This window comes from Hoplias malabaricus, chromosome X2 (assembly GCF_029633855.1).
Source record: "Hoplias malabaricus isolate fHopMal1 chromosome X2, fHopMal1.hap1, whole genome shotgun sequence".
Lineage (NCBI taxonomy): Eukaryota > Metazoa > Chordata > Actinopteri > Characiformes > Erythrinidae > Hoplias > Hoplias malabaricus.
This window is the reverse complement of record NC_089819.1, coordinates 2,711,615-2,732,056: the sequence shown is the minus strand read 5'-3', so window position 1 is coordinate 2,732,056 and position 20,442 is coordinate 2,711,615. Positions and strand designations below refer to the sequence as shown.

The 20,442-nt window shown below is 37.1% G+C and overlaps 1 protein-coding gene across 1 annotated transcript in view; it reads right to left on the bottom strand.

Annotated features, from left to right (window-relative positions):
• LOC136676464 (ankyrin-1-like) overlaps positions 1-20,442 on the bottom strand; it is a 159,809-nt gene that overhangs the window by 22,829 nt on the left and 116,538 nt on the right. The window contains exons 30-39 of the mRNA XM_066653513.1: positions 19,971-20,182; positions 18,131-18,335; positions 16,400-16,496; positions 15,680-15,908; positions 14,001-14,129; positions 13,728-13,847; positions 13,510-13,594; positions 12,871-12,945; positions 12,281-12,412; positions 10,825-10,980 (exon numbers count right to left, since the gene is read on the bottom strand). Of these exons, the coding sequence (XP_066509610.1) occupies positions 10,825-10,980; positions 12,281-12,412; positions 12,871-12,945; positions 13,510-13,594; positions 13,728-13,847; positions 14,001-14,129; positions 15,680-15,908; positions 16,400-16,496; positions 18,131-18,335; positions 19,971-20,182 (1,440 nt within the window). The remainder of the gene's footprint in view (positions 1-10,824; positions 10,981-12,280; positions 12,413-12,870; positions 12,946-13,509; positions 13,595-13,727; positions 13,848-14,000; positions 14,130-15,679; positions 15,909-16,399; positions 16,497-18,130; positions 18,336-19,970; positions 20,183-20,442) is intronic.

The following is a 20,442-nucleotide window of genomic DNA, read 5'->3' as shown; positions in this document are numbered from 1 at the left end:
CTTACTGCTAGGGCTGAACGATTTGGGGTAATTGGTGCAATTATTTTTTATTCAGTTATTTTATTTTGCCTAGAACACTAGCACATCCCTTATTTTTTCAGACATTGATTACAGCCCACAATTTTAGCTCTTGCCATTTGAAAAAACTGCAAAACGTTTGAAAACCACTTTAGAATAAGACTTCACAAGCTTCATAAATGGTTTATAATCTGTTTATTAAATGGTTATTAATTAGGTTGTAAACACATTAAAAGTCATTAATAATAATTTTTTAACACATTGTACACATGAATATTAATGACATTTAAGAGGCTTACAACCTAATTAATAACCATGTAACAGATTTTTAAACCACTTATAAATCTTTATAAGTGTAGTCCTATTTTAAAATGGCACCCATTTTAGTATAAAAAAGATGAATCTTTCAGCCCTACTCACTGTCCCACTAGAGAAAAGGAACGATGTACTGTAAATATAACTCTTGTCTGTTACCAACCAGGAAGCAAAAGACATCCCTACAGACCATTTTGAGACTCACCACCCACTCACACACCTTCGTGCATACACCCTCATGCTTCCATTCTCAGAGTCATATCATTTGAGGTTAATATCAGGCTGGAAAACATGCATGCAGGCAAACGTGTACTTACTTATGATTATATGACTTTTTTTTTGTTTACTCCATTCATACTGGACTTACAAGCTACAGTACATTGGTTGATGGTTATTGTGAACCATATTTATTAGATAAAGTTGTTGCAAAGCTGTTCCAACTCCCATAGCAATGCTTTAGAAAATAATTGTTGTAACCCCTCTAAACCCAGTAATGAATGAATGAATGAATGAACCGATGGAAGGATGAATAAATAAGTGAATGAATAAATAGGTGAATGACTGAAAAAAGAACACATGTACCTAAAGGTAAACCACTTTTAGCATTTAGAATTGAAATCTTGGGACATAGGCATTTCATAAGACATTTAGAAAGAGATACATGTGCTAAAAGATGCAAGCTGGTTTTTTAAACCCTGTATATGGCAGGATATACAATATGTACAGTTTACAGATACATATTTATATATTCATACATAGAGTTTCAAATAACTATATCTGAAAAGCTTGGCAACCACATATTAAAACTCATTAATTTAATATTTCTTCTTACCCATAGAATTAGAGCAATTTTGAGAACAGTGGATATGCCAATTATATTCCACTGCAGTGTTTATTTATTTATGGATTTATTTATTTATTTTTTTTACAATGACATGAATATAACCAAAATACTCTTTCGTTATTTCGTTTAAATCCCTAGGACACATAGCTGACACCATCCTGAATGTTGAACTGACACCTACATTGTTTAATTAAGGTCACAACTGGACACAGATGAACACTAAATGATAATCCAACATCGGGGCTTTGCAAATATACTTATACAACACACTTTTGATTAGTTACTCTATGAATAAAAAACAAAACTATTAGTGAAGGAGTTTTCCTTTAATTAGGCAGACAAGTGCAGGAGAAGGCATGTGTATTTTGTATGTGTATTGTGTGACACAGCCCTATCCTGACAAAAGCAATGGACCTTTTTTCAGCCATATCCCCCGACCTGTTTTACGACACTTTAGTGATAAGGCTTTTTCCCACTACACACCAGAAGGTTTCATTTACCACATGGCCCTGGAATGTGAGTTCACTGAAAGGATATGGTTCAATCCACATGCTCTCATGTCTAATTGCAGTTGCACTAATTGTATGATATGAGGTAATATAAGAGTCTTTTTAACCAGTGCCATGCCATATAGATACGGGTTATAGCACATACTACCTTTTCAATGTGCTAGCAAAATATCGATGTAATGAGAATTGCAATATTATAGAAAATAAGCTACAATAACGCATTTGGCCAAAGTCCACATTTATTTATTTTCCAGTTAAATTTAAGAATTCTATTCATTCATTTTTTTCACCTGAATATATATAATGGAAAGTCTAAATTATTAAAAGATATTGAGAATATGAGACTCTCTACCATAATGGCTGCAGTCCAATTAAATACACGCATATGTTTTTAGTTTACTACAACATTTGTACTCATGATGAATCAACCAATAGAAAGGTTCCAAAATGTGATGGAATATTGCAGGCATAATTTCTTTTCACTCTGTCAGAGGGAAATGGATCAGAGTAGGATCTGTGTGCTACTATGTGTCCTGTCATTGTAAAAATGATGCACTGTACAAAAGACCCCACCCACCCACCCCCAATCGAGTATAAGTGCTTATTCAGAGCCTAGTTGGGAGGATTAAGAGCTTATCCATATTTTGGTCAGTCAGAGTGACAATAAATAAAACTGATATGTTATTAATTATTTGTCACATATCAACCACACGCTCAACATCAAAAAATAGAAAAGTAATTGAAAGAGCAGGACAGTTGGGCCACTGTGGGAATGGGTTTAAGCTTCTATTTTTGAAAGATGAATATCAAGCTCAACCCTGAATAAGGGCAAAGATATTCTCAAATGTATACTTAGAACAAGGGAATAACCACACCAACAATGACTGTGTTTTACAGGCTCTGAGTCTTCAAGTTCTGAGCCTGAAATCATTTATAGTAAATACACTCTGAAGTTATGTTTATTTGCAATTTCTGTTTAATATTCTGATAAGTGTTTTCTGCTTTGTACTGATGCAGAAAAAATAACAATGGCCATTTTGACCAACAATGATAAAAGGAGGGACTCTGAATATCTTCACACTATGGTACAGATGATATTAACCCTTTTAAGTGTGGTAGGTACTGAAATGTAAAGTGAAACAGTAGTAGAAGCTATGATGAGGCATGTGTGAATCCACTGAAAATCATCTTAAATAGAAATGTGAAGGAGATGTTGCTACTGACAAACAGGAAGCTGTGTCTGAGTTGCTGTGTATTTGAAAACAGGCCTTGGATGTAACACAAGCCATCACTAGCTTGGAATACACTGAGTGCGCAAGGGATATTAGTGACACCAGATGGCTGCAACTCAGTGTCAAAAGATGTGACACCACTGATATCAGCTTTTGGGAAAGGGCACAGGGTGCAGTGTGTGTATGTGTGTGTATTTTGGCAAGCATCACTCTTTTAGTTGTCTAAGCTCATTGTTCTGTAGCTTTCTGTTATTTGGCTGCGTACACTCTTAAAAATGATGGTTCTACAAGGGTTCGTTGTTAAAGGAAATGGTTCTATTATAGAAGCCTAAACACTTGAAGAACATTTTGCATGATTAAAGTGTTCTTTGCATTGTAAAAGGGGTTTTCAGATTAATGTGATATAGATTAGATGGTCCTATACCTTACAGGGTTCTATACAAAACCATATCTCTTAATAAAGAACCCTTGTAGTGATTTCAATATAAGATAAAGAACAGAAAGTCAAAGGAAGATAAATGGAAAAAAAAACCCAAAACATCAAAACACCTTATTCAAAGACATAGAGAACATAAGAGTCCCAATAACCATGCAAGAACTGGAAGAAGCAATCCAAGACTGTCACCAAAATAAATTTTGAATTTTGAAGGTGTGGAAAAAAAGATTCCTGCAAACTTATTTCGAAAACTTCAGTTTTCCAAAGCAAGTCTGAAGAGCAAGTCTCTTGAAGGTGATATTAAAAAAGGTGTATTCCATGTATCTGTTGATCTATTTTTATCTTAAGATTTAAAGTAGTTTCCTATGAAATATATGTTTTCTGAGTTTCTCGTAACTGATTTTTTTTCATTCAACTGGAAATTAAATAAATAAAGGGTGGTCTCTTACTTTCGCATAGTAATTCATATTTTTATCATTAACGTATACAGATCAGCCTTGTACATTTGTTCAGCACCATTAACCTATAACTTTGTAGCACTTTGTAGTTCTACAGTTAAAGACTGTAATCCATTGGCTGCTCTGCATACTTACTCATCTCTATTTCACCCTGCTCTTCAATGGTTAGGAGCCCCATAGAGCAGATTCTCAGCACTGCAGTGGCACTTGTGTTGTGCTGGTACGAGTGGATCAGACACAGCAGTGTTGCTAGAATTTTTAAAAACTCTGTCCACATACTGGCTAGTTCATTAGGCACAGAAAATAGCTCATCTCTTATGGCACTTTTTTTTTGGCCATCTTCTAGTCCATTAGTGGTCAAAAGACACTGCCCATGGGAATCTGTCGCTGGAGATTTATGGTTGTTTAAAAACTCCAGCAGCACTGCTGTGTCTGAGCAAAGCAACACACACAATCACACCACCACCATGTCAGTGTTACTGCAGTGCTGAGAAAGATCCACCACCCAAATCATAACTGGTTTGTAGTGGTCCTGTGGGGGCTCTGACCATTGAAGAACAGGATGAAAGGGGGTTAACTATTTATGTAGAGCAACAGATGAACTACAGATTGTAGTTGTAGAACTACACAGTGATATAGGTGCAGTGGAGCTGATAAAATGAACAATGGATGTAGAACAAACAGATTATTTTCACCCTCTATATAAGTGCATGTGGGCCTATATGACATACACAGAACAGGGGTGCCCTGCTGTATGATGTAATGGGGTACATGCACACAAACACACATAACGGCACATACAGACACAAAAATATCACAGGTTCATTCATGAATACATTGGAAAGCACAGAGGAACTTAACCACAAACAAGTTTGTCACAAAGCACAGACAATAACACAAAAAACACAATAGCTAATTATATAGTAGTCATAAAGTACTGGATTTCTATAGAATAGAAAGACAAATGGTCATCATGAAATCTCTGACTTATTATGCATACATCACAGATAAAAAGCAGATGTGAAGAGGAGGACTTTCACAACATTCAGTTCAAGGTGATACAATGACCAAAAAAGCATTAAAGAAATCAACATCTTGTTCTCACCCTCAGAAAGTAACAGGAGCACTCCTAATGATTTCACTAGTTACACTGCATGCCATGCTGGCCAAGCTCTGATCAGCCTCACATGCAAAACATACAGCATGCTAGTCTGCAGTTTATTTGAAGGGCAATTCCTTGTGAATTTACTTAAAACACACACACAGAGCCTTGACCTTGATATACGTTTCCTGATTTGCCAACTCTGACTCACTGACCAATGTATTAGGTACACATACCATCATGAATTAGCCAAGATCAGAATCAGACAAATTATTAATTTTATTTTGGTTGAGCCTTGTATTTGTATTCATTTTGTATTGGAATGCTGGTGCTTGCATAAATAGCTTTTAAAGGAAAACTATGTAATATTTTTAATTACAGCTTCAAAATCATTATGATGTTTCACTGACCTGTATAAATGAGAATAGGGCCTCTGTTGTTGCTAATCTGGGCCCAGCACTGCAGCAATTGTGTACAATTGCATACATCCATCGGCTGCTCTGCAGCAATTATGTACATCTGGAGGTGGGTAGAAACCCCACCCCCCACCCCCAATTAATGTAAGTACAGTGCTGTAAAAATGAATTACACTAGGGGGAGCCCTAGGAAAAAAAAAACAAAAAAAAAAAAAAACACCCATATCTTACCTAGTGTTCCTTTAAAAACATGTATGAATGGCTAATAGTCTTTGCCTTTAAAGGTAGCACTTTGTTTGGTTCATGCTATTCATGTGATTTAATTGTTAATGTCTAATAGAACATACACTAACCTATTGCCAAACTGTCTTTTTCCTTTAAGACCAGTTTTATTAATACAAATTGTGTTATTAATATTCTGACCTTGGCTTACTCATGTGTTCATATGTTCATCTAGCCCACACAGCCATAAAATATTGGATAGGGGTATATATCAATGCACTCAATACCAGCTCTATAAAGCGGTGCCAGATACATTCATAATCCTTCAACATGCACTGGTGTCATTGTGCTTAAAACACTCCACCACTCAAATAATATCTGCTCAGTGCTGGTCCTATGGTGTGTCATTTGTTAAAAAGTGGAAATATATGGTAAATGTATCACATAATGTTTCCAAATGAGTTTGGAGAAAAACTCTTCTGCTCCCAGAGCCTGTGTAAGCTATTTTACATATATGTAGATACTGTGGGTGCTGTACATGTGTGAACAGTTAGCCCTTCAAGCAAAATAAAGTTAAAAAGTCCACAAGTCAACATTCATGCGCTAGTGTCTCTTCTTCCATGCACATTCCGAGGTAGAGAAAAGTCACGACAGCAGTTGGCCTCATGTGCATGCATACAGGTGTCAGGGTAGGAAGACAGGAGAGCAAGGGGTTGTGGAAAAGTGGGAAGAGTCAGAATAGAAAGACAGCAGGGAAGAAGACAGGGAAAAGAGAGACAGAAAGAGGGAATAGAAGACAAAGACAGAAGGCGACAGGGTGAGTCAGAAACACCTCCCTCCTGCAGGGGGCGCTGAATATACAGCAAGTGAGGAGGGAATGTTTTATTTATAATAAAAGGTACCAGTAAGAAAGGTGGTGTGTTTTTGTGGAGGGGTTAAAAAAGGAAGAAGTAAAAATGCAGGCCTAGCGAGTCTGAAGATAAAGAGATGAGGGCCAGAGGTCAACATGATGTTGGTATGAAGTCAAAGGTTGGAGAGGTGTGGAGGAGGAGGAGAAGAAGGAGGAGGAAGGCTGCAGAGGACATGTCCAGAGAGCACAAAGAGAGGGGTCAAAGGGAAGAGGGATGGCACTCTGTCTGGGCTGATAGTACACATTTTCAAGGTGTGCAGTTAGATCCTATGTTTATGTGCTTTTAAAAGCTAAGCTAATTCTTTAAGCTAATTAAGCTATTTCTTATGTAATTTCACTTACTTCCAGGGCTAATAGGAATTCACTCACTGTCACACTCAATACCATAAACTGTTTTTTATTCTGTCCCAAAACCTGCTTTGCTACACTTAAAATGAATTATATGATTTGGTAAGAATTTGCTAGGTGCAGGGAACAGTAGCAGTATTAGCTGCTAATGTAGCCATAGCTAAAAACAGAACATACTCTCAAAGCTATACAGATCAGTTAGCACAGAATTTCCAAATTAGGTAATTTGAATTTAAAATTAAATATAGTTCTACATGGATTGGCTATTTACTTTCTGTCTGTGCTATAGTGTGTGAACCAGCATCATGAACACCAATAGTGAGAGCATGAAAAATAAGATCTATGTTACATATTTGCTTACTTTTAAAAGGATACCACAAGAACTTATTAGCAGTTTTACATTCTACACATTTAAATTTACAGTGATTAAGCACAAATATTTTTTTTTTCTTTATGTCTCATTGCTGTTATGTGACCCTGTAGTGTTTTCTGTTCAAATTATACCTAAATTGGACAGCTGAGGTGTAGAAAAAGGGTTTCACTTTCATACGAATAAAAATGGGAATGGATTCTTCTTACGATTCACCTTAATTCACCATTTTCCCAACACCTCAACTCAGCCCAGAACTGAGATCCAAGTTATCTACTTCCTTCTCTTCCCCTTTATCCATCATGATAATGAAAATACACAGATCTTCCAAAATATTACAATGACCTCTGTGTTCTACACTCATTGTCCAATACGATCAACTCCACTGACCAGTTCTATATTTACAGACTGTAGTCCTTTTGTTGCATCAGTGGCTCTACCAACATTGTTAGCTCCATTTCACTCTGTTTTTCAGTGGCTAGGACTCTCACAGGACCACTACAGTGCAGGTATTATTTGGGCGGTGGATCATTCTCCGTGCTGCAGTGACACTGATGTTGTGGTGGTGTATTAATGTGTTTCTCTGGTGTGTGTGCATCAAATACAGCAGTGCTGCTGGAGTATTTATATGCTGTGTCCACCTACTGTCCACTCTCTTACACAAATTGATGGTCCACTTTTTGAGATGTATAATCAGAAACAATAGCACGGTCTCTGCCCTGTTTGTGTTCTTTATCGTTTCTTTCATCAGTGTTAAGTGAACTGAAATATTTGATTGTTGGAGTGTTGTTCAGCAGTGACAGACTGCTGTTTCTGATCCACTCACACCACACACTAACACTCAACACAATCCACCCACTTAATACTTGCTTTGTGATGGTCTTGTGGGGATCCTGACAATTGAAGGACTGGCTGAATAGGGGCTAACAAGGTATGCAGAGTCTGTAACTGTAGAACTACAAAGTGCACCTATATGGTAAGAGGTACTGATAAAATTGGCAATGACTATAGAAATGAGGTTATTTCAATATTTTGGATGATACGTGTCAATCAGACCAGTTCTCCCTTACCACAAGACTGATCCACATTTGTCCTTGATCAACATGAGGCAGGACAGATATTAGATTTATGCTGAATGGCACCTTGACAAAAGAACTGCGAGCCCACAGTGAATGTGATGTACACTATACATGCAGCAAGAGGCACCATGAAGAAGAGAATTTGTATCACTTTTTATATAAAAGAATAGTACAGCGAAACATCATATTTACACAGATTTCCCACCTATGTAGTCATTCATTCAGTGATGACATGATTGGTGGCTAGAATTTGCTGATTTACATTTTCCTAGAGCTACTTGGCTAAAGTTGCTCACAAACAATGAGAAATTAGACATACACCCTAACAGTAACCTACACTCTCAGAACAACTCTCACTGTGGAATTTACCTATTCAATACTTTTATTTAGGAAACATAATTGTACCATGTTTTAAAATAACAGTAGATTTTATGTGGCATTATTTTCATATGCCCCATTTTATCTAACGTATATTTAATTTTTTTTTATTTTGTGCCGTACTGTATTGAAATCTTACAAATATTCACCTCTCATTCTGGAGAACGAGATGTAACTTACATTTTAGGGAACAAAACTAGACTTTAAAATCACTGTTGTAGATTGTAAATGTATATTTACACTTTGTAAGGTTTGTATCTTAGTGAACAATAATGTACCTGTACTGTCCCTTTTTTCTCACAGTGTACAAACTACATTAATGAAAATACTGACCAATTTAGGCTTGAAGATGGCTGCAATTAGTGTTTTAAAATCTTTAAAATCTACTTTGTATGGCCAAAAATTTGTACACACCTCTTCATCCAACATCATTTTCTAAAATGTATGTGAGGATTTGATGGCTTCAGCAACAGTCTTACTGAGGTCAGGTGCAGAGTGTCAACACAATCCTATGGTCCTGAAAGGGTCTCCATCAGTTTACCACTGAGCCTAATGCTGGGGGATTAATACACCTCTAACTGACACTTGGCATTGATCACATGGTGATCATAAACTCATGTGAGTTTTTCATTGCATTCCATGGTTTTCTGTAGTGATTATACAATCTGTGTGTGCACAATAGGTGCACCTTAAAGTAGCTACATTAACTGAATACTGGGTAACATTCATTTTTTTTTTTCCTGAGCTCCCTCTACAGTTGTAGAGTGTAATTCACATTTACAGCACTGTCCAAAAATCAAGGTGGGCACAGGGAGGCAGGGGGTGGTTCCCTACCCTCCTGTAGAAGTTACATAGTGCAGTGTTTACAGTGCTGAGGCTGGAGTAGCAATGACAGAGGTTCTATTCACCCACTTACAGGTCAGTGGAGCTTCACAATGATTTTGAAGCTGTTTTAAGGTAAAAAAAAAAAAATAATAATACCTAGTGTTGCTTCAACTATTTATAAGGGGTATCTACACACATTTGGACAAAGAGGGTCTGTCCCAAAACCTAGCGAACGGTCTACATAGAGGGCATTTTACATCATAGTGTGCACACTCCTGACACGTAGGCTGTCCCAACTATTAGATACCTTAAATCTGCTGCATACTGAGATACCTTAATCTGGTCAAATTTCAATGCAGAGTCAAACCATTTCCCTCAACAAACAAGCAACATGATGCAACGCAAGCACAACTCTCATCTATTTCGCTCTTCTTGAAAGTTGCTCTTTCAATCTATGTGTTATAACTGATTATTAATTACTATTAATGCATTAACAACATAATTAATATCTATTAATAAACTAATTTTATACAATTTATAACTTTTTAAAACATCTATGTGATGTTATGCAGTGGTTTGAGGCAAGAGTATACTAATTTGTGCATGCAGAATACACCGTGCTAATTGGTAAGGTATAAGCTCCCATTAGCCTTTGTAGTTAGTTTATAAAACTGAAGCAAATTTTGGACATCAAATGTCTGGGGATGATCAACTACATCACACCAGTGAAAAAACTGTGAACTTGATTTTTCAACAAACTATTCTTTTAAACATATACTGAACCTTGTTTTGTAATTTTTTTTTCATATTGTTCATATGATTTCTGCTAAAGAAAAGAGTGAAAGTCGCCATGAGTTACTTATACAGTAAAACACATGGTACATATCTTCGTAGCTGTAATAAATAGTAGTATAACTGATCATGATTGTTATGTGGGTATTAAGGTAAACATAATGCAAAATCACAATGAGTGTTATTATTAATTTTTCAAATCTATGGAACTATATACTAATTTATTGGGAGTGGAGCACCTTTGAACAACTTTCATATTTTTACCAAATTATAGGAATATATATATATATGTTTGTGTGTGTGTTAGGTAATACACACATTTTAATTACAACTAATTACAACCAAACCAATAAGCAGGGTATAGGGATGTCCTCAGTCCTGGTCCTGGTGACAGCAGAATTTATTAGAAGTGAAAGTTCTCAGCCAAGATATCAGGCATTAGCAGTTAGAACAGAGGGAATGGAGCAGTAGTTAGCTGAAGTAGAAGGGAAGACTAGGCTTGGGGATAGATACACGTAGGATGGGGAAAAGGAAATTACAAAAGGGATAAGAGACTGAAGAATCTCTTACCATTCGTCATTCCAGAAGACAGGTGGTCTCTGTCATTGTGTCTGCGTCTGGATGTGTCATGACCTCCCTGCTGACCTGCTGGCTGACCCTGTCCCTCCAACATGTTCACAATGTCCATTCGGTCAATGCTTTTTAGAGCCATGAACAAACTCTCCACTACAAAGTAAGGAAAGGGCACAGGGAAGCGGAGCAGGACAGAGTGTAGTTGAACAGAAAATTAAATCATAATAAAACACAATTGTCATTCAATTTATGGCATTTGGCAAATGCTCTTATCCAGAGTGATTATATTCAGTGTGTTTACCCTGGTGAAGAATTGTACCCTTGCCTTTTGCATAGAAAGCAGTGCTGCTACATCTTACACTGTACCACAGCTAACATCCATCCATCCATTATCTGTAACCACTTATCCAATTCAGGGTCACGGTGGGTCCAGAGCCTACCTGGAATCATTGGGCACAAGGAATACACCCTGGAGGGGGCGCCAGTCCTTCAGAGGGCAACACACACTCACACATTCACTCACACACTCACACCTACGGTCACTTTTGAGTCGCCAACCTACCAACGTGTGTTTTTGGACTGTGGGAGGAAACTGGAGCACCCGGAGGAAACCCACATGGACACAGGGAGAATACACCAACTCCTCACAGACCTGGAGCGGAAATCTAACCCACTCCCAGGAGCTGTGTGACTGCGACACTACCTGCTGCACCACCGTGCCGCCCCACCACAGCTAACATTCCTGCTTTATTTAGTGGTTAAGATGTTCACTTAGAAAGTTTCTTTATTTTTGTACAGGAGCTAATGAATGATCCTAATGTAGATAACATGTAACTGAAGCACAGTGCCCACAGTTTAGCATCATGTACCCTATGATTAAATAATCAGACATATAGAGTCCTATATGAATTGTATCTGACATTTTATGAGACACTGAAAGAACATATCAAACTCCACACAGACAATAACCAGAAGTTGAATGCAGGACCTTGAAACCATGAGGCTGTGAGGCAGCAGCACTACATCTTGTGCTACCATGTCACCCTCAGAATGATCAACCTTTATAGAATTATTATAGAAATATAAAAGTTTTTAATAAATAACAATTTCATTACACTATATTTTTTCAATACAATAAATAATATGTAGTATATATAGTATAATGTTGAATATAAACATGTTTATTCCCTTATTGGGTAAATGTTTCAACACAAGCGAACGGGTACTAAATAAAAAAAACAAAGCTGACTAAGGCCAAGACGAGTAGAGCCATTTATTAAAAACCACATTAGCATGTTTAGCAACATCTTGTAGGTAAAGAGGAAACTATTAAAAAGGACAATTGATTTAATATTTATGAGCTTCAAATTAAAATTTAAATCCTGTAAAAACATATTTTTATCTAATATATTTGAACTCATGTTTCTGTATGTGCAATTCACAGAAGACTTACTCTTAGCCCTCTTGCCTTCTCGGCTGGCCCACAAGTTGAGAAGCACTGAGCTTTGTTCTAGAAGTGAATTGGGGTTTTCCACACGAATCTTGTTAATGTCATCCACACTGAACTGGAGTTCTCGTGCCAGCTCTGTGTTTGGAACGAAACATAATTTTATGTTAATGAACTTTACACATTATTTATGTTAATGAAATTTACACATTATGTCCATCCATCCATCCATTATCTGTAACCGCTTATCCAATTTAGGGTCACGGGGGGTCCAGAGCCTACCTGGAATCATCGGGCGCAAGGCGGGAATACACCCTGGAGGGGGCGCCAGTCCTTCACAGGGTACACATTATGTTTCTATCAAATTTTGCATGTGAGTGTAGCCTTCCTGACAAACCACATGCCCTTTAAAAGCCTTGGCACAAATAAGTAAGTTATTTTGAGTGAAAGGTGTGAAAGAATATAGTTTTAGGGATAGTCATTTCTCATATAAATTTAGGTGATCAATGTATAAAAGAATTATGGACCTTCAGATATGCCTTGACAAGACATACCTGGATAAGCATTAACTCACACTCGTACAAACACACACTCACCAGCCCAGCTCAGTCCCAGCTGTTCAGCTATTAAAGCCATTTTTAACTCCGTCCGTTCCATGGCGCTCATTGATGCTGCAGAAATCAGACCATCATTGGCTCATAATGTTCTGCATTGTCAGTTGCTTAAAATCCAAATTGACTTAAAGCCTAATGAAGCGATGTCATCATGAGGTAGGGATGGGCAATTAAAAATAATTATATTTGTTCTTAGATCCCCACCCCTCCTTTAAAAAAAAAAACATTTCAAGGCCCTCACTCCAACATACAGTGCTAGCAATGCTCAAACATGCATTATTCAGAAAGAACCAGTGGGTTGGCTTTGTGTGTCTTAGAAAGAGAGAAAGCATATGGTCCCCCATTCTCCCAAGGCTTGTGTTCGTGGGAACCTTATCAAAGGGTGGATTTGGTGCTGAATAAAATAAATTCCATACATTGTTGTTGTTATTATTATTATTATTATTTTTTTTTTTTACATTAATAAATTAGTAACAATAATAATAATATAATAATAATGTTAATAATAATAAACAGAGCTTTTATTTCCTCCCATAGGCATATATTTGAATAACTATGCCCATCCCTAACATGAGATATACACGAGACATGCATGACAGCTACATGCAAGATTAATCTTACCCATACTTGGTTCATTGAGAGCGCTGTATCTCTCTCTAAGGGCCAAAGGGGTCAGTGTCCTCCTTCGGTCCTCACTCCCTACAATCTGATAGTGGAATGTAAAGGATGTTGTTTGAATTGAATGTTTAAATAAGCATATATACACTTGTTCTTGAATCTCTGCACTTGAATGGAAAATAATGATATACAAAAATGATCAACTAGACCAGTTAAAATACCTTTATGAATGGTGGCATAGTAATATTAAGGTTGCAGAGTACTTGCTGGCTGTCCTCATATTTGGTAGACTTGCGCAAAAAGGACAGGAAACCGGATGGGTCTTTACTGCTGTCTCTCACCTGGAAAAGGAGCAAAAAATTATCACTTTATAAATGAAAGATGATGCAAAATAAAAGAAAATCCATCCTTCACTAAAGGCATTGTAGTTATTAACAACTTTTCTATCTTGAATGATTGTCAATGTCAACATAATTAGGCAACAATGCCTCTACCTTCACAGAGACAGGAAGTCTGTTGTCTCTGAACGCTTGGAAACTGAAACAGCGTGGCTGCTGGGTGGCCTTCCTCATGGGGACCAAGTTACCGGAACATTCCAAGTGTAATGGCATGCCCTCCATCACCTGAGAGCCATGACATAATTTGGTAGAACAATGTAATCAGATTCCCTGCATAGGGCAAAATCCAAGGCCTAAAATCCAAGCAAGCATTAACTGCACTTAAAATGTTGGATTAATTTCTACAACATTCAAGGGGGAAGGGGCAGGGTAGTCTTTTCCTACCCTCCTCCAAATGTTACATAGTGCAGTGCTGAGGTCAATTACAGGGGCACAATTCTCCCTATTACAGATCAGTGAAGCATCACAATGATTTTGAAGCTGTAATTTTAAGGTATAATATTACATAGTGTTCCTTTAAGAAGTAAATTCAGCAAAGTAAATCAGTGTCTTAAAATACCCATACCCATTGGCTAGAGTGAAATAGAGCTGTCTAGCTCTGGAACTCCATTCACTGAAGTGTTGGAGCACCACATATCTCTGAGATGAGCAGGCGTGTTTGTGCTCTGGACCTTATCATTTTAGTTCAATTAGTTAAAATGGTGCAGTAATCCTGACCTCACCAGTGAACTTGTTGCTGCAATCAAATAATTATAAAACTGTGTAAATGTCTTTAGTTAAACCATCCAAGAAGAGACTGTTAGAGAGTGTTACTGCAGCAAAAGATTGTGAAGCAGGCAATTTCCTTAATTTTGGAAAAACACAAAACTGTGTATGTATGTTATGTATAACAGAATCAACGGACACATTGTCACTTTATGAATGGGTCAAATAAGTGTCTACATTGGTTTTGAATGTGGTACAATAGTGCTAAGCCTGGTGGTAGCATCTCCCTAATGGCTGAGGGTTTCACACATAGCTGTTTTAAGACTTTAACAGAGGTGCAAAAAGCAAAAAGCAAAAAAAAAAAAAAAAAGTGAATCTGAGAATATGTGACATTATTGGATTTTAGAAACCCATGTTGTTGACTAAGTACATCTGGGACTATGGGTGATGCATGTCTTCCTTTGTATATCATAGATATTTCCACCTAGACAATGCAGCAAATGAGCAAGCGAGGCTAACTGACATACATAGAACAGGATCTCAGCCTTATCAAATATATTTATGATGAGATGGAAAGGGCTATGAATACCAAACGAGCAACGACCTAGCATCAGGGATACCATAGTAGCCACTAAGCAACACCCTAGAAACAACCTGGAACATTTTAGCAACCATTTGGCAACAATAAGGATGTTCAAATTGAAACTTTATAGTAGAAGGAAAAAACTCTGAATTTTCAGAGGACGTCAATGTAAAATGATTGTATTTGAGGTAATTTTTGAGCATTTCTGTTGGTCCATAAATCATAAAATATCCACACAATATGTAGGCCAGTTGCTGTGTTCAAATGATGTAGTAAATAAAAAATCAGCAAAAATAGAGATGTATGATTTTCATTGGACATAAACAATATAATGCAATATAAATAAAAAAATCTAACAATAATATACTTTATAGTAAGGAGTATATATAATGAACAGAGCTCAGTGTACAGGGAAATACGTACGAAATATGTATGAATGATACACAGTATAATCTATTTAAAAATGGGGCGCATTGTTTCATCTGACCTCAATGTCTCTGCTGCGGGCCACTTCAGTAAAGTTCTCATGCTGCTCCAGCGTCTTGTCCATCTTGTCGTCAGTCATGCAGTAGCAGCGTAACCTGCCTTCCCTTGCCTCATTCATCTTGGCAAACACCACAAATTTGGCCATGTATGGCACTGCTGACAGTTCACGGTATAGTACATTGGCAAATGAAACTGCTTCCGCAGTTCGAGGACAATCTGCAAGCCAGAATCTGTGAAAACAAAGAATAAAAAAAGCTTTAAAACCATGCCACAGCAAAACTATATCAACTGTCATTTTCAAAAATGAATGGATTTCTGAGGACAGAAGTAAAAAAAAAAAAAACACAGTTGAACCCTCTCTGCCTGGGAGAGTAGGGTGGCATTCCCTCTCTTCTTACCAGTAACTAGCACAACAAAACTAGGCAGTTCGCATTGTCTTCTCATCTTGTTCATCTGGCAGTGGCCTAGCACCAGTTTGAAAAGAAGTAGTGGCTAGTTTCACATGTCTTTCAGGAAGTATATGCTAACATTCATCCTCCCAGGTTAATAATCATTGTTTGACTATAGGAGTCTTAGGTAATGGACTGGATTGAGCAGTGACTAAAATGGGGAGTAAATTATCTTAAAAAAAAAAATATATATATATATATATATAAATAAACAAACAAAAACAAACAAACAAACAAAATGGGACTGAGTATTGTTTCATGACTCGTCTTACCGTGCAGACACATTTGTGGTGAAATTGGCACAGTCATTGGCATAAATAAGTTTGGTTGTGCCAGTTATATCCTCCCATTGGGCAGGGGCAGTACCACCTAGGAAGTGCAGAAGGGCTGAGGTCAACTAAAGTAATACAGTAATATGAAAACACATGCGCGACATTTTAACTCACAATATTGAATAAAGTATTATCTAAAACCATTTACAATATGAGCCTTACATTATTTTATAGTTACATTTGAATACAGTAATAAAAAACATCTATCCATTTAATTGTTTTTTATTTGCATAATACAGAATCATTAAAGTTAAATTTTCAAGTGGTAATGAGTGGAATATAAATATTTTTTTGATGAACACCAAAGATTATTTTCAGTGCCAAATATCGGAATTGTTTTTTTTGTTTTGCGTATTATTGTTTTTGTGCATAAAATGCATATTACCTGTTCAAGTCAGTAAAGAAAGCCATGAAGTAAAGCCTGTCATTATTCATTCATTCATTCATTCATTCATTATCTGTAACCACTTATCCAATTCAGGGTCGCGGTGGGTCCAGAGCCTACCTGGAATCATTGGGCGCAAGGCGGGAATACACCCTGGAGGGGGCGCCAGTCTTTTACAGGGCAACACACACACACACACACACATTCACTCACACCTACGGACACTTTCGAGTCGCCAATCCACCTGCAACGTGTGTTTTTGGACTGTGAGAGGAAACCGGAGCACCCGGCAGAAACACATGCGGACACAGGGAGAACACACCAACTCCTCACAGACAGTCACCCGGAGCGAGAATCTAACCCACAACCTCCAGGCCCCTGGCACCACCGTGCCGCCCTGTCTGTCATTATGATCAGAGTAATGTTTATGATAAACAAACTAAAGGATGACAATCACAATCAATTATTTGACCACAGAATTAGAACACATAAATATTTGAATAATGGTGTAATTTGAATTAATTTAGGAGTGTACCATGTGGTTAATGTCTCAAATATCAAATATGCCCTGACTGAGGAATTTCCCTAATATGAGATCAAAAAACACTAGATAAAATTAGGAATTTTTGCTCCTATGCTCACTCTACAGTGTCTGAATGTCATTTCATGCACTTTTACAGCACTGTCCTGAAATCAAGAGGAATGGGAAGAGAGCTGGGGGTGGTTTCCTACCCTCCTCCTAAAGTTACATAGTGCCGTTTCTGCAATGCTGATTTTGGAGTAGCAATAACAGAAACTCTGTTCTCCCTATTACAGGTCAGTGAAGCATCATTTAGAAGCTGTAATTGAAAATAATATTTCCACCTAGTTTTATTTTAAAACGTAAATGCTAATAGTAGATTTACTGTCATCACTAGTTCAGGATATTACAGTATATAACTTGGCTGGAATATCTCATTTAACAATTTAAAGGGAGAAGTTATATCATTCCATTCAAGAGAACATTCATTTTATTCTATTGTAATATTTAAATTAATTTTATGTTTTCATTTTTTTTGTACCTTTCATCTGCATGTCACATGAACATGGCTTTTTCCATTATTGTTCTCCACATCTTCTTTGGGAAAACAATATAAATTTGGAAAAAAACACAAGGACAGGCTATGCATAAAAAGCTATCTTAAGGTTAATGTTTGCCCTCTTGTGGAGATGTTCCAAATACTGAATGTAAGTAAATGTGTTACAAGCCAATTCCATGAGGTGACTCTCTCAGGATAGCCTTATACCAATGACGCTGCAGAGAAGGCGAAGACTGGTGGTGTCTCCCTCTCCAGAATCCCGTGGGCTTTCTCTCCAGGAAGGGGGCAGGGGGATGCGTAGGCCAATGGGCCGATGGAACTTGCGGCGCCTGGGCTCCACGGTTACCACGGGGCTGAATGTGGCCTGGTTACCCAGAAGCTTAGCCACTAGCTCATCAGGGACAGGCTGGGCCTGGGCGCCAGGAATGAAGGCAAAAGGATGCATGACAAGGCAGCATGACACGTAGGAAGAGGTGTGGAACAGATAAAAAGGGAGAAATATTGAGTGAATAAATAATGTAGCAGGAAAAGGAATGTAAATACAGACCAAAATGGAAAATAAATAAGAAAATAAATGGGTATATAATTAGATGACATCAAAAAATGAGGTGGTGGTGTTATAACAGATAAGTATGTAAATGGATGCAAAGGAAGTTATAGACAAAATGTATACAGCAAAAGAAAGGGAGAGGAAAGGTTACAGAGGGAAAAAGAAGATATCAATAGATTAATGATTTCAGAAGTGATGATATTATGACACAGAATAGCAAGCAAGACACCACTGATCTGGTCAAGCAATAAAATTTATTAATGTAAAAAAAAGTGTTACAATTTTTATTATTTTTTTATTAAATCAAATCTCAATGTATTCACAAAAAGTATCATAGAAAAGCTTTTTTTAATTCAGTATTTGAAATTAGTGTATCTATTTACAAAATACAATTTTCTGGACATAGATTTCAAAATAAACTGAATAGGCATATTCAGTAATAAGGCACAGAAATTACTAGCAGTAAAAAAAATCTACTTTGGTATGGGTCTGGTTACAGTAGCATGAGGACAGATTACATGCTTTTGATCCAAGTATTACGTAACTGAGTAATATTGTAAATTATAGACAGAAATAAATGACCGAAAACCTATTAGTTTTCATCACTTTCAAAAGCATAATATTTATGTTTTTGAGGCATCAGTCATTTCAAAAGCTTACTGATAAAGTCATGATAAAGGCACTTTCCCATTGTTTATCATACAGCCTGGTTCAACTTTTTTTGCACATACTCTTTTTTCCTCAGTTTCCCACAAAACCTGTATAACATCCAGAAACAAATCATTCCCAAGATCAGCAGATAAAAGTGGGTCATAATGATTAGAGCTCATTTAAAAAGGCACTCAAACATTAAGGTCCTACTAATTTACACTGAATTTAATGATTTTGATATATTAAAATGTATTTGATCTATTGAGGAATGACATTAAAATCATGACTTAAAATTAAAAAAAATATAATAATAACAAAAATCATAACCAGTCAAATATTTCAATATGCAGATTCAAATGGCTACTAATGTATATTTTATCATGATACTGTGCTGACAGCATATCCAGTTTTAACTACAAACCACCTCTAACCAGTGTCAGACCAGGGTATATTAATAAGTACCTTCCATAAATACAGAATCAAACAGTGTATCAACAAAATCTTGCACCTCGTGCCTTATTCCACTTTTGACAGTCTCTTCTAATCCTCCTCACAATACCATTTCTTTACTATACTGAGGACATTTAAAGTCCAATATAAAGCCCTGCACTAAACCAGTCTGATGAAATGACAATGGGATTTCTTCAATTTCAAAGGTTAATGAGATATTTCCATGATATTTGTTCAACTCAAATATCATATTATTTGCAAGAAAGAAAGCATTAAAATGATCAAACAGGAGAGGTGGTCTTAAGATATGGAAAGGCATAAACATAAAAGGCAGGCAGTGCTACGTCAAGGTGACCATGGTCCTCCCTCTTCCTCCTTCTCATCCTCCCAGCTCACCTGAAGTCCAAGACGAACCCGCTTGGTGACGGCCGTCTCAGGGAAATTGGCCTGAACCATAGGCAGAATTTTGCTGGTCAGGTGACCCCCCTCCGGGCCAATCAGTTCACTCTCCTGTTGAATGCGGGAAACCACGGCAAAGTAGAGGGGAAAGTCAGTGGATATGATCCGTCTGATACGTTTCTTCCCAAGCTCCTCCTGACTTTCCATGTCTAAAAAAACAGAGCATAGTGGTCATCAGTTCTAATAAGTCACTTTCCACTGAACTCATAGCTGAAACGTGTTCAGCTGTGCACTAACAGCTAATATAAACTCCATTAACAACATTTCCCACAGAATAATACAGTCAGGAGGAGCTGCACATAAACATAAGGTCACCATGCCCAATGTTATGTGTGGTCTAGAATAGTATAAATCCCCCAGGATTGAATGGTAGAGTAGTGGAACTGTGTTCTCTGAAGTGATGAAGCTC